Consider the following 14,887-nt stretch of genomic DNA (forward strand, 5'->3'; position numbering starts at 1 on the left):
CTGTGGCAATGTCATTTCCTCTCTTTTACTCAGGAAGTGATAGATGGGGTCTAACTCAATATGTTTGTTGATAGAGTTCTGGTTGGAATGTCATGCTTCTAGGAATTCTTGTGCGTGTCTCTGTTTGGCTTGTCCTGGGATGGATGTGTTGTTCCAGTCAAAGTGGTGTCCTTCCTAACTGTTGTTAGACCCTATCTACACCTAATGAGAAAAAGAACAGGACCTGACATAACCACAGAAATGATGTCACCAACCCAAAGAAACCCAAACATATACACTGTAAATAGAAAGCAGGAATTATCAGCAATGCTTCGACTGGAGGCCCACTGAAGATGTTGCCTAGTAGGGTGACGAAACGTCTGGAAATGAACCTTCCAGCCGGAGTGTTTGATGGGAGTCAAGATTAGTGTGGTGCTGGCAAAGCACAGCAGGTCAGGCAGCATCCGAGTAGCAGGAAAATTGACTTTTCGGGCAAAAGGCCTTCATCAGGAATGAGCTGAAAATGTGTTGCTGGAAAAGCGCAGCAGGTCAGGCAGCATCCAAGGAGCAGGAGAATCGACGTTTCGGGCATAAGCCCTTCTCCTGAAGAAGGGCTTATGCCCGAAACGTCGATTCTCCTGCTCCTTGGATGCTGCCTGACCTGCTGCGCTTTTCCAGCGACACATTTTCAGCTCTGATCTCCAGCATCTGCAGCCCTCACTTTCTCTCATCAGGAATGAGCTCAATTTCTGATTTTCCTGCTCCTCGGATGCTGCTTGGCCTGCTGTGCTTTGCCAGCACCACACTAATCTTGACTCTAATCTCCAGCATCTGCTGTATCCAGCATGTGCTGTATGCGGACAGAGTAGAAATTGCTATATTTTGTTTGCTAAACCTGTGTTGTCACTGACATGCAAATATTTGATGGGAACAATTTTAAAGGAGTTTTACTTTCAGTTTAAAAGAGCAAAGGAAGCTTTACTCTGTAGTTAACCCCATTTAATCCCTATCCTGGGATTGTTTGGGGACAGTGTAGAGGGAGCTGTACTCAGTATCTAACTTTGTGCTGTATCTGTCTTAAGAGAGTTTGATAAGGACTTCAGGTGCTTTTTGTTGGGCGGGTTTTGGAGTAATCAAGTGACCATATTCCTCCTTCCATGAAGTCATGTGATCCTGAACATCTTTCATTTGATGTATATTGAACAAGGTGTTAATGTGCAACTGTTGGCCCATTCCTGAATCTGTCCTTAGCTACAGTTCTGAGGAGTCTGGCATGAAACACAGTCTCTCTGGCTGATTCCAGGACACCTTTGGACATTGACTGATCCCCTGTTTGCTGTGTGATAAACCAGAACGGTCATACTGATCTGAGTTCTTGTGAACAAACCCAGTTGTACAGCCAAGAGGTCATTCAGTTGCGATGTGACTCGAGGACTGGCAAACCAGATCTCAACAGCAACTCACAGAGTCATCATCGAAATTCGGAACTGAAATTTTGAGAAACTGGAACCCTGAAGAATTTGTCAGTGATGGCTCGGGGAGTCCTGATGCTGACGTTTTGGAGGCCCAAGTTAACAGTCTTGTTTTTGATTGTGATCAGCCTGGTGCTGCATATCTTGATCGCTCTGTTGCCTGTTCAGGAGCTAAGTGGTCAGGAAAACTGTGCCCATTCCCCACAGGCGGCTGCTGGCCAGAATGTTCCTCTGCTCCCGAACCGATCAGTGATGAAGAGCAAGCAGTCAAAGACAAACAGAGAACTTCAGAATTATGCCAGCACCAGGATATCTGGCCGTGCTTCTCAATCCCTGGATTCAAATATCAAGAGCCAGATATTCCATCAAAGGAAACATACAGAGTCAGGCTTTAAGCTGGAGAGTAAACTTCAGAGGGAGCGCTTTAAGTCAAACATCTCCAAACTGACTGCATTGTTTCAACATCCACTGTACAACACCCCGATTCCAACACTGACACCAGACGATCAGCTGTTCTCTGAGAGTTCAGCAGAAAAATTCAATCCGAAAAGCAAAAACCCTGATGGTTGGTGAGTGGGGCATAACTCAGTTAACTTCTGGAACTATAAGTAAGAAGGGTTTAGAGGGATTTGGGCCCATTTGTGACTAGATTACATTAGGATATCTGGTCAGTGTGGATGAGCTGGATGGAAGGGTCTGTTTGCAGAGGGAGGGATAATAGAGACAATGTGATACTTTGAAGGATAAACCATACAAAAAAAGCATCAGCAGTACACCAATCAGCCCCTTCAAGCCCACTCCGCCATTTAATAAGCTCCTTGCTGATCTATTTGTAACCTCAAATCCACATTCTTCATCCCCTGATAACCTTTCACCCTCTTTACCTAGCAAGAATCTAAACACCTCCACCTTAAAAGAACTCTGTATCTGCCACATTTTTGGGAAGAGAGTTCACGACCCTCTAAGAGAAAATGTTTCACCGCGTTTCCTTTTCTATTGGTTGACCCCTGATTTTTAAACAGTGACCCCCTCGTTCCAGATTCTCCCACAAGAGGAAACCTTTTCCACATTGACCAGGCATCTCAGGATCTTGTATGTTTCAACCGACTCAACTTACTCGTCTGAACTGCAGAGGATACAAGGAGAAAGTGAGGACTGCAGATGCTGGAGATCAGAGCTGAAAAATGTGTTGCTGGAAAAGCGCAGCAGGTCAGGCAGCATCCAAGGAGCAGGAGAATCAACGTTTCGGGCATAAGCCCTTCCTCAGGAATCCTGAAGAAGGGCTTATGCCTGAAACGTCGATTCTCCTGCTCCTTGGATGCAGAGGATACAAGCCTAGCCTGTCCAATCTTTCTGTATAAGACAATACCCTCCTCACTGCAGTCTAGTAATTTTCTCTGTACTGCTTGCAATGCATTTACATACTCCCTGAAATAAGGAGATTAATACTGTTCACAATACTTCAGTGGTTATCTTACCAATAACTAACACATAACTTCATATCTTTTGCTTTCAATTTTCCAGTAAAAAAATAACGACACACTCTTGTTTACCTAGTGCCCCTGTGTATGAACCTTTTGTGATTCATCCACTCAAATCCCTAGGTCTTTCTGCATCTCAGAGCTCTACAATTTCTCATCACTGTTCTGTTTTTTATTCTCCTGCCAATGTCTTCAGTTACTCCTGTGTGAAACAAAGTGTACCACTACACTCAAAGCACATTGCATGTAAAGTATTCTCTCACAGTGAGTACACGGTGCCTAATATCATCAAATCGTTCTTTAAATAGGGGATCCAAACCTGCCGACAGTATTCCAGATGTGGTCTCACCAGCGCCTTGTACAGTTGCTGTAAGCCTTCCCTACTGTTATACTCCAGCCCCCTTGAAATAAAGGCCATTATTCCATCAGCCTTCCTGATTACCTGCTGTCCCTGTGGGCTAGCGTTCTGGGTTTCGTGCACAAGTCCCCCCAAAGTCCAGTTGTGCTGCACTTTATGCAGTATTTCTTTATTGAAATAAAATTCTGTTCTCTCTTCCAAAATGAACTGCTTCACATTTTCCCAGATTATACTCCTTTTGTCAATTTACGTCACCTCTTTTCTCTCCTTTCAGATGCTGCCAGACTTGCTGAGATTTTCCAGCATTTTCCCTCTCTAATGTCCCAGGAATTAGGAACCCTTGCACCACCTCACCAGCCACATACTGATCCGAAACATCCTGCTATTTCCACTCAGACACTACATTTTCACCAACTCCAAAACCTGGGCTCCCTGAATCTGCAGCTGGAGACACTTCCTGCACACACGCAGGTCGAGGGTACTGGAAATGTTCCCCGCTTCCTGCACAGGGCAGGAGGAGTACAGGAAGGCAAACAAGGCAAGGAAATACATGATGAACGATAGGATCCTGGGAAGCACCAAAGATCAGAGATATGCATGTCCATTGGTCCCTTAAGATATCAGGACAGATGGATAACATGGTTATGAAGGCATATAGGATACTTGCCTTTATTAGTCAAGCCGTTAAACTTAACAGGAGGGAGGTTATGCTGCAACTGTATAAAACATTGGCTAGACCACAGCTAGACCTGGAATCCACATTATAGGAGGGTTCTGACAATGTTGGAGATGGTGCACAGGAGATGCGTTTGCTGGAGAGTTTTAATTATGAGGAGAGATTGGACAGACCGGGATTGTTTACCTTCGAACGGGGGGGACATGATTGAAGTGGATAAAATTATGAGAGGCAGAGATATACACCAATGTTTTAGAAAGTTGTAACGAGAGTTCCTTGCATCTCTACACCCTGCATAACGAAGGCAAGTCATGTCGCATCTGTATCGAACTTTAATTAGGGCCGCATTTGGAATATTGCGTGCAGAATCATAGAATCTCTACAGTGCGGAAAGAGGCCATTCACCCCATCGAGGCTGCATCGACCCTCTGAAGAGCATCCCCCACTCCAGACCCATCCCCATCCCCCAATCCCACATTTACCATGCACATCCTTGGATATTATGGAACAATTTAGCATGGCCAATTCACCTAAATTGCACATCTTTGGATTGTGGGAGGAAACCAGAGGAAACCCATGCAGATGCTGGGAAATGAACCCAGGTCCCTGGTGCTGTGAGGCAGCCATGGTAACTACTGAGCCACCGTGTCACCCCTTTGATTTGCTACTTTGTGTTTTATCTGTAGGTTATGCCTTTTCACACCTTGAATTCTTGTGTTGACACTTTAGGTATCGATGGACTTGTGCACCAAGGTCCTTTTGTTCCTCAATACCTCCCAGATCAGGATTAAATCCCATCTGCCTTTGCTCTGCCCAATTTACCAGCTGATTGATATCAGACTGTAGCCTGAGACTATCCTCCTCACGATCAACAACAACACTAATTTCTGAGTCGTCTGCAAACTTATAATTATATTTTCTACATTCACAACCAAGTTTATGAAGTTGTAATAAGACTTCCCTGCTCCTATATTCTACGTCCTGGCTAATGAAGGCAGGTATCCCATATGCCTTCTTCGTCATCCTATCTACCTGTACATATACCTTTGGGGATCTATGGACATACACAGCAAGGTCCCCTTGTTCCTCAGTACTCCCCAAAGATCTACCATTCATTGAGTAAATCCTTCCCTTATTACCTCCCAAAATGCATCACTTTACACTTATCAGGATTACATCCCATCTGCCATTGCTCTGCCTAATTTACCAGCTGACCAATGTCAGACTGTAGCCTGAGACCATGCTCCTTATGATCAACATCACCTCCAATTTCTGTACCATCTGCAAACTTACTAATTACACCTTCTACATTCACACCCACAGTGTTAAGGGTCCCAATGCCGATCCCTGTGCTACTCCACTGGTCACAACTTTCCAATCACAAAAACAGCCCTTCCCTTTGCCTGCTATCTGCAAACAAATTTTGGATCGAGTCGCCAACTTGCCTTGGATCCCATTCGGACCTTTTGGACCATCCTTCCATGTGGGACCTTGTCAAAGGCCTGAGTAAAGTCCATGTAAACTACATTAACTGCATCACCCTGTGTGTCTTACAATTGTGTCTTCCACAACCACCTGATGAAGGAGCGTCGCTCCAAAAGCTAGTGCTTCCAATTATACCTGTTGGACTATAACTTGGTGTTGTGTGATTTTTAACTTTGTACGCCCCAGTCCAACACTGGCATCTCCAAATCATCAATATAATCAGTCACCTTTTTAAAGCACTCAACTAAATTAGTCAGACAGGATCTCCATCTGACAAATACCTCCCTCCCCCCATACACTCTGTACTCCCGAAGGACCTTTTAATGCTCAGTACCAACACATATTTCCTTTCTCTTTTTCAAGTTCTAAGTCTCCCGTGACATACAGGGTTTCCCTTGACCTATGACCTTGTCTTTCAATCTGAGAGGAATACGTTGGCCCTGAATCATCTCTATGCTACATTTAAAGATTCCCACTCTCCAAATATAATCATGTCTGAAGTCATTGCTCCCCATCTATGTTTGCCACATCCTGTCAAATGATATTGAAATTGGACTTCTTCTAATTTTGACACTAAGTTTCCCCACTATCCTTATCCCCTTCCTATAATGCCTTTGAAACATAGAGATTTCTGGATAGTGACCATAATCTTTTCCACTGACATTTTAAAAACTTAACTGGCTTCATTCTCGAGGATTAGGTCTAGCACGGCCATATCTCTATTCGGACTACCCACATAATGGCTCAATAAATTGCCTTGGACACGCTTTAAAAATTCCACCCTTTCGAATCCTTCCACATTAAGGTGATCCCAGTTGATGTTAGCAAAATTGAAATCCCCCACTACTATAATACTATTCGCCTTTCCCACTTTTGCTAACATTTCTGCTTCCCTATGTCCCTCTGACTGCTGGGAGACCAGTAATATAATCCCAGCGATGTGGTCACCCCTTTATTTTAATTCCTAAACTCTACATAGATGGCCTCATTTGAAGAGCCTTCTCAGTTATTTTATAGATTAGATTATCTACAGTGTGGAAACAGGCCCTTCAGCCCAACAAGTCCACACCTACCCTCCGAAGAGCAACCCACCCAGACCCATTCCCCTACTTTACCCTTGACTTATGCGCCTAACACCATGGGCAATTTATCATGGCTAGTTCACCTAACCTGCACATCTTTGGACTGTGGGAGGAAACCCATGCAGACACGGGGAGAATGTGCAAACTTGTGCAAATACAGTGGCAACAGACAGTTGCCTGAGGCAGTGATTGAACCCAGGTCACTGGCGCTGTGAGGCAGCAGTGCTAACCACTGTGCCACCGTGCCTCCCTCCTTGCTGCAGCGATGGTTTTCTTTATCAGTAATGAGGCTGGAAGCGTCCCTGGTTTCCTAAGTATTGCAGCAGGGACATTTCACAGGACCAAATTCTCCAGACCATTGTGATCCTTACCAGCTATAAACAATAAAGTCGGAACAAATTAGTCAACCTTACCCATTACTCACCAAATCAAATTCCTCACTCTCTTATTATATTCCTAACAAACTACAAACCACACGGATACTACTCACTCAATTCCTAAAGGTGGTTCCTGAACAGCCAACCATCTCACTACTGTTTCTCCCTGTTCAGGATGAAGATTTTTTCGCCTGGGACAAGGTCGTCTCCCACAGACTCTGCTCAGACACTCTGATTCCTACCAATTGTCCCTACAGTGTGGACTTCCTGTGATGTCACTCTTTGTGCTAGACCCCCATTCCTGAGCCACAATTTATACCATTCAAAGACCTTACAAACTACGAATCGATCAAAAAACACCTCTTCCCTGAATTCCCACGCTGCCCCAAACTTCCCAAAGTATATCCTGACTGAGGCTGTGCCTCCCTCTGGATGGATTTGAACTCACTTTGCTAGCCTTGCAAAGCTTACTGATCCTGCAGTTTCAACAGTCCTTCCCTTAGCTACAGCTGAGGTGTGTTAAAGTGATTCTCACTAGTTAAACTTAGTTAAAAAGCACACAACACCAGGTTATAGTCCAACAGGTTTAATTTGAAGCACTAGCTTTCAGAGTGCTGCTCCTTCATCAGGTGGTTGTGGAGTGTAAGATTGTAAGACACAGAATTTATAACAAAAGTTTACAGTGTGATGTAACTGAAATAATATATTGAAAAAGACCCGGATTGTTTGTTAAGTCTCTCATCTGTCAGAATCACCATGTTGGTTTCAGTTCTTTCATATGTAAAAACGTTTTTTAGATGTTATATTCTCATGTCGGCCCAGATAACATATTGAAGGTGTGAGCTTCCCTGTGTGTGACTGTCTGTGCCACAATGGTCAGATGTCAACAGTAGTTAAACTTCAACAGTAGTCGACACCTACTTAGGTTCTAATCAGGCCTCAGATGATTGATTGACAACTATATCTCCATCAGATGAATCAGCTACCTCATTACCGTTTTAAATGGAACACTTATTTTTAAAAGTTTAAACTGGAGAAAGAAAAGAAAGATTTCCTCATTCACGCTGCTCCAAAATCCCTAAAATAAATAATGAATTGGGCTGTACTTCATTCTGATGTGCTCTCTCCTTCCTGATTGTGTGAAGCACCATTTGCAATGCCTCAGATACTGAAGCAGTTCATGTCGAAATGCAGCAAGATCTGGATAATATCCAGGTTTGGGTTGACAAGTGCCAGACAATGATTATTTCCAACAGGAGAATATAACCACTTGCCCTTGACATTCAACCCTGATTCCCCACTGTCACTATCCTGTGGGTTAACATTGACTTGTCATCTAAATACAATGGCAACAAGAATAGGTCAGAGGCTAAGAATATTGCAACAAGTAATTCACTTCCTGACTTCCCAAAGCTTGTCCACAATCTATAAGTTGCAAGTCTGAGTTTAAGTTTGGCTTATTATTGTCACATGGACCAAGATACATTGAAAAGTGTTGTTTTGTGTGCTATACAGGCAGATCATACCATACACCGTGCATCAGGGTAGCAGAACAGAGTGCGGTGTTACTCTGTGTCTTATTCTCCACAACCACCTGATGAAGGAGCAGCGCTCTGAAAGCTGGTGCTTCCAAATAAACCTGTTGGACTGTAACCTGGTGTTGTGTGATTGCAAACAGTGTTACAGCCACAGAGAAGGTGCAAAGAGAGAGATCAAAATTAACATTTCAGAGGTCTGTTTATAAATCTCTTAACATCAGGGAAGAAACTATTTTAAAAGTACATGCATTCATACTTTTCTGTCTTCTGCCCGATGGAAGAAGGTGGGACAGAGTATAACCGGGGTCTTTGATGATGTTGGCCGCTTTCCCGAGGCAGTGGGAAGTGTAGATGGAGTCAATGGATGGAAGGCTGGTTCATGTGTTGGACTGGGCTGTGTTCACAACTCTCTGTAGTTTCTTGAGGTCTTGGGAGGAGCAGTTGCCAAAACATGCTGTGATCTATCCAGATAGGATGCTTTGTATAGTGCATCTATAAAAATTGGTAAGAGTCTTTGTGAACATGCCAAATATCCTTAGCCTCCTGAGGAAGTAGAGTCGTTGTTGTGCTTCCTTAACTGCCGTGTCAAGATTATTGGTGATCATCACTCCCAGGAATTTGATGCCCTTGACCATCTCCACCTCAGAACCATTGATGCTGACAGGGGCGTGCCCTCCACTCTGCTTTCTGAGGTCAATGATCAGCTCCTTCATTTTGCTGACGTTGATGGAGAGATTGTTGTCTTTACAGCAAGCTGCCTAAACACTCAATCTCTTTCCTGTACAATACTCCCCACTTGCCTGGATGGGTGCAGCCCCAACAACACTCAAGAAACTTGGTACAATCCAGGACAAAGCAGCCCACTTGATTGGTACAGCATCAACAAGCATCCACTCCCTCCACTGCCAACGCTCAGTAGTGGTAGTGTGTACTATCTAGAAGGTGCACTGCAGAAAGTCACCAAAGATCCTTTGACTGCACTTTCCAAACCTTGACCATCGAGAAGGCCAAGGGCAGCAGACAAAAAGAAGAATCTGCATCTGCCAGTTCCTGTGCAAGCCACTCACCACCCTGACATGGAAATATATCACTGCTCCTTCAGTGTCGCTGGGTCAAAATCCTGGAATTCCCTGCCTATGGATATTGTGGGTCTACATCCAGTGCATGGACTGCAGCAGTTCAAGAAGGTGGTTCACCATGACCTTCTCAAGGGGCAACTAGAGACTGGTAACAAATACTTGCCCAGCCAGTGACACCCATGTTCTGCAAATTAATGAAAAAAGAAATTTTGACTGTCATACTCTAAGTTACCATGTTTCTCTAATTCCCACCTCCTGTTCATGGTCAACTCTTACTGTAGTTTCTGGATTAGTGGTGCTGGAAGAGCACAGCAGTTCAGGCAGCATTCAAGGAGCAGCGAAATCGACGTTTCGGGCAAAAGGCCGAATAAAGGCAGAGAGCCTGAAGCGTGGAGAGATAAGCTAAAGGAGGGTGGGGGTGGGGAGAGGGTAGCATAGAGTACAATGGGTGAGTGGGGGAGGGGATGAAGGTGATAGGTCAGGGAGGAGCGGGTGGAGTGGATAGGTGGAAAAGGAGATAGGCAGGTCAGACAAGTCCGGACAAGTCATGGGGACAGTGCTGAGCTGGAAGGTTGGTACTTGGGTGAGGTGGGGGAAGGGGAAATGAGGAAACTGTTGAAGTCCACATTGATGCCCTGGGGTTGAAGTGTTCCGAGGCGGAAGATGAGGCGTTCTTCCTCCAGGCGTTTTTACCTCTTACCGTAGTTTGTTTGTGATACTCTGAGATACCACACTTATGTACATTATGTCCATGGAGCTCAACTATACCAAGTCTGTGCGTGATACTTTCATATACTACAGTTTGTGCACAGTTTGCTCATATCATTTGGGTTGTGGACTATTCTGATGCCTGCTATATTTTGCAGAGGTTGAAGTGATTTTTCTCTTTTCCCAGGGTCAGTCATGAGCAGGAATATGTCCTTCCAGTTGATGATTCCTCTCCTGGAAGTTACACAAATTGGATGAAATTCTTTCTTGGAATTAATCGTTATGAATTGTACTCACGCAACAGCAGCATCGTTGCCCCTTTATTAAAAGAGCTCAGCACCAGCAAGATTGTCCGTGTTGGTAAGGAGGCATTTTAATTTCTCCTTTGTTATTGATTAGATGAGAGCCTCGGCATTCCTAGTTTTTGCTAGTTTTACTTGTATGCTCACTGTTTGTGTTCCTTGTGCAAATACTCCCAGGTCTCTCAACATCAACATTTACAAGTTTTGCATTTACAGCTCTATGTAAAACAAAAAATTCCTCTTGCATCTTCTTTAAAATTTTCCCTTCTTACCTTAAATCTAGTATTAGCCATGGGAACTATGTAGCCCTTACTAGTGGTATGTCCAGCTCGATAAATGTGCTATCCCTGAAGAAGGGTTACACCTGAAACATCGACTTCCCCACCTCCTGATGCTGCCTGGCTTACTGTGTTCTTGCAGCCTCCTGCCTGTCTACCTCAGATTCTCCATAATGGGTCCATCTGTCCTTCCAGATGCAACATGTGGCAATTAGTCCTCTAGTCAGTTTGTCAGAAAACTAGAAAGTAGAATTCATTTAGGATGAGTGTGAAGTAATATGTTTTGGGAAATGCAATGAGGCAGGAAAAGGACATCATCTGGGAGAATACCAAATTATGTGCAGGAACAGAGGGAGTGGAGCGATTGTAACCAAGTCAGCCAGGTGGACCTCACAGAATATGAGTTCCCTGATTAGGGCTGTTAATCTGGTTCAATCAGGGAGTCCTGGCTGACAGATATAAACAGGAGTGTCAGACATCCTGTTCACTCTGAGAGCTGGCTCTGAGGGAGCTGGATCAATGTCAAGGACTCTCCATGTGTAGGTAAACAATGACTTGGTGAGGGGATAGCAGCCTCTATGCAGTTACTTCAGAAATGATTGTTAAAATTCTTTCCTCTCATTCACCACTTTTTCAAGTGTCTTTGGGAAGTGTTTTGAAAGCAAACAGCTTGTTCAATGCTCTGCCATTTCCTTGTTTTGCACAACTGTGGCCCCAGAGTCCCTCTCTCCAGGACCAGCATTAGCTATACTTAATCTTTCCTGATTTCATTATTTACAAACACTCTTGCTATCTAACTAATTTTCTTTTAACCTTTACATCATTCTTATTGTTAGTTATTCTCCACTGGTTCATATAATCAGATCACTCTTCTGAGCCACACTATTTCAGAATTATAATCTTCCTTTCAGGTTGATAGAGTTGCTTACTTTCTTGTTTAGCCACCGGTCATTCTCTGCCTGAGTTAAATCACTGCTGAGAGTCATTAAATATCTCTGTCAAAGACACCACATCTCTGCTGTCTCACCTTTTTTTTGTAAACTCACTTTTTCAGTCACTTTACCCTCACGATCAACTTTATTCAGATTTAAAACACTGGACTTTAACCCATACTTTTTCACTTCAAATTCAACACAAAGTTTGATTACGTTATGATTGCTTTCGCCCAGGCTTGTTTATCATAGGTTATTGAGTAATCATGTCTCATTCTAAATTCCAGAACAGCCTGTTCCTTAGTTGGCTCACTCAGAAGTTGACTCCAACATACTCACTTATTTTCCAGGCTACATTTGCCAATCTAGTTCACCCAATCTATGTATAGATGAAAGTCACTGATTATTACTGTAGTCTCTTCCTTACACACCCCAGTTATACCTTCCTGTTGGCACTGCCCTCCAGTGTACCTCCTGACAGGAGGCCTATAAATTGCTCTCATAAGTGACTTCCTGTTTCTTGTCTCTACCCAATTTGATTCTACGTCTTACTTTCTAATTTAGTCCCCATCTGCTCATGGTCCCTCTTTCCTAGTCCTACCTGTATCATCAGGACCATTGTGGATCACAACACCTTGATCTTCCCCCTCCCATTCTGAGCTGCTCTCCAGCCTCAAAGGATGTGTCTTCAATGGGAAGGCGAGCTGCTCTCAGCTGAACGTCTCTCTCTCTCTCTCTCTCATTGTTTCCTGCCCCTGAACTATAGCTACATTTCTGTTTAACCAACAGCCCCCCCCCCCCCTCCACCCCCAACTTGATAGGCTTCCTACACCAAGGTGCTATGGTCAGTTTGCTCAGCGTTCCTGCAGCCCCTGCTCTTGTCCTCACATGCCGCAAGGCCTGAGGTTCTTCCTGTACTTGCTGCTGGATCTCCATGTTTAGCTTACTCCCAGTTACACCCTCCGGCCCTGAAGTATCGAGTTGAGACAGTGTGACTACTTCCTGGAAGAAAGTGTCTCAGTAATTTTTCACCTCATTGATGCATCGCCATGTCTAAAAACCAGACGCTGGCTCATTAACCCAGAGCCAAAGTCCCTTGAGCTGCTGACACTCAGTGTAGATGTGGTTGCTGTGGGTGACATGGGTGTTTATGATCTCCCACATTCTGCAGCTGCAACGCATCACCTGCCCTACTGCCTTGATGATGTTTTATTAAACTAAGTCCAAAAATGTCACGCAATTGTTAGGTGTAGTTCCTAGGAATTACCCTAATGTCCACTCACATCAAGTCTCCTTCCACTGTTCCAGTGACTATTTAGTTTAATGAGTCTCTGGACAGCCCTTGTTATATCATCAGCAGGACACTAGCCCAGCACAATTTGCTATATCTGGCTGACAGGGTCTGTGGGTGAATGGCTGGGTTTGGGCGCACACGCTCAACTGTGTTTTTAGGTGCAGATATTTTTGGTCATGGGTATATATGTGTATGGACAAGGGTCTGGGGATGCATTGGATTAGTGAGTACATTACTTGTGCTGTCCTAGGTCAAATAGCTTCTGTCAGTGTCCAGATTCAGGAGACCAAGGCCTGCAGTGGGTGGGAAGGTGAGCCCAGACCCAGGACAGTGTGTGACCAGGCCCAGGATAGTTTGAAGCCAGGCACAGGATAGTGTGAGGCCAGTTCCAGGACAATGTGAGGCTAGGCCCAGGATAGTGTGAGGCCAAGCCCAGGACAGTATGAGGCCAGTTCCAGGACAGTGTGAGGCCAAGCACAGGACAGTGTGAGGCCTGTCCCAGGACAGTGTGAGGCCAGTCGCAGGATAGTTTGAAGCCAGGCACAGGATAATGTGAGGCCAGTCCCAGGACAGTGTGAGGCTAGGCCCAGGATAGTGTGAGTTTAAGTCCAGGACAGTGTGATGCCAGGCCCAGTATAGTTTGAGGCCAGGCACAGGACAGTGTCAGGCCAGGCACAGGACAATGTGAGTCCAGCCCCAGGACAGTGTCAAGCCAGGCACAGGACAGTGTGAGGCCAGTCCCAGGACAGTGTGAGGCTAAGCCCAGGATAGTGTGAGGCCAAGCCTAGGACAGTGTGAGGCCAAGCCCAGGACAGTGTGAGGCCTGGCACAGGATAGTGTGACGCTAGGCACAGGACAATGTGAGGCCAGGCCCAGGACAGTGTGAGGCCAGGCCCAGGACAGTGTGAGGTCAGGCCCAGGACAATGTGAAGCCAGGCACAGGACAGTGTGAGGTAAAGGTCCAGGACAGTGTGAGGTCAGGTCCAGGATAGTGTTGAGGCCAGGCCCAGGATAGTGTTGAGGCCAGGCCCAGGACAGTGTGAGGCCAGGCACAGGACAGTGTGAGGCCAGGCCCAGGACAGTATGAGGCCAGGCCCAGGATAGTGTGAGGTCAGGTCCAGGATAGTGTGTAGCCAGGCACAGGACAGTGTGAGACCAGGCCCAGGATAATGTGAGGCTAGGCTGAGGACAATGTGAAGCCAGGCTCAGGACAGTGTGAGACCAGGCCAAGGACAATGTGAAGCCAGGCCCAGGACAGTGTGAGACCAGGCCCAGGACAGTGTGAGGCCAGGCCCAGGACAATGTGAAGCCAGGCTCAGAACAGTGTGAGACCAGGCCCAGGACAGTGTGAGGCCAGGCCCAGGACAATGTGAAGCCAGGCTGGGATGGGGAGAATGAGTCCTGGCCTTGGGTTAGGATGTGAGGGGGGAATGGGAGCAAAAAGTCACGCCCAAGGAAGAGTGAGGCCTACTGGAGCTGGAGAGCAGTGAGGCCTGATCTTGAGGGGAATGAGGGACCAGGCCTAGAAATGGGGCCAGGCCTGAGTGGGATTGAGGATGAAAAGCCTGGCTAAAGGAGAGTTAGACCAGATCAAAGAGGAAGTGAGGCCGGGCCTGGGAAGGAGTGGCACAGAGGGGCCAGGCCCAAGGGGAATTAATGCCAGGTTGGATGGGGGCATGAATGAGGGTTTAAGCCAACATATTGACCACGTATCTATTAAATATTTATTATATATCCACAAACATATGATCAAAGAGTAAAGGTAGGCCACTTGGCCCTTCAAGCCTGCTCCACCATTCAATAAGATCAGGGCTGATCTGGTTTTAACCTCAGCCCTACATTCCTG

General features: G+C 45.5%; 1 protein-coding gene across 1 annotated transcript in view; it reads left to right on the forward strand.

Annotated features, from left to right (window-relative positions):
• Positions 1–1,508: 1,508 nt before the first annotated feature.
• The window catches only part of LOC122542036 (extracellular serine/threonine protein kinase FAM20C-like), a 77,038-nt gene continuing 63,659 nt past the window's right edge, over positions 1,509–14,887 (forward strand). The window contains exons 1-2 of the mRNA XM_043679325.1: positions 1,509–2,020; positions 10,423–10,595. Coding sequence (XP_043535260.1) covers positions 1,509–2,020; positions 10,423–10,595 — 685 coding nt within the window. The remainder of the gene's footprint in view (positions 2,021–10,422; positions 10,596–14,887) is intronic.

The sequence above is a fragment of the Chiloscyllium plagiosum genome, chromosome 39, assembly GCF_004010195.1.
Source record: "Chiloscyllium plagiosum isolate BGI_BamShark_2017 chromosome 39, ASM401019v2, whole genome shotgun sequence".
Taxonomy (NCBI): Eukaryota; Metazoa; Chordata; class Chondrichthyes; order Orectolobiformes; family Hemiscylliidae; genus Chiloscyllium; species Chiloscyllium plagiosum.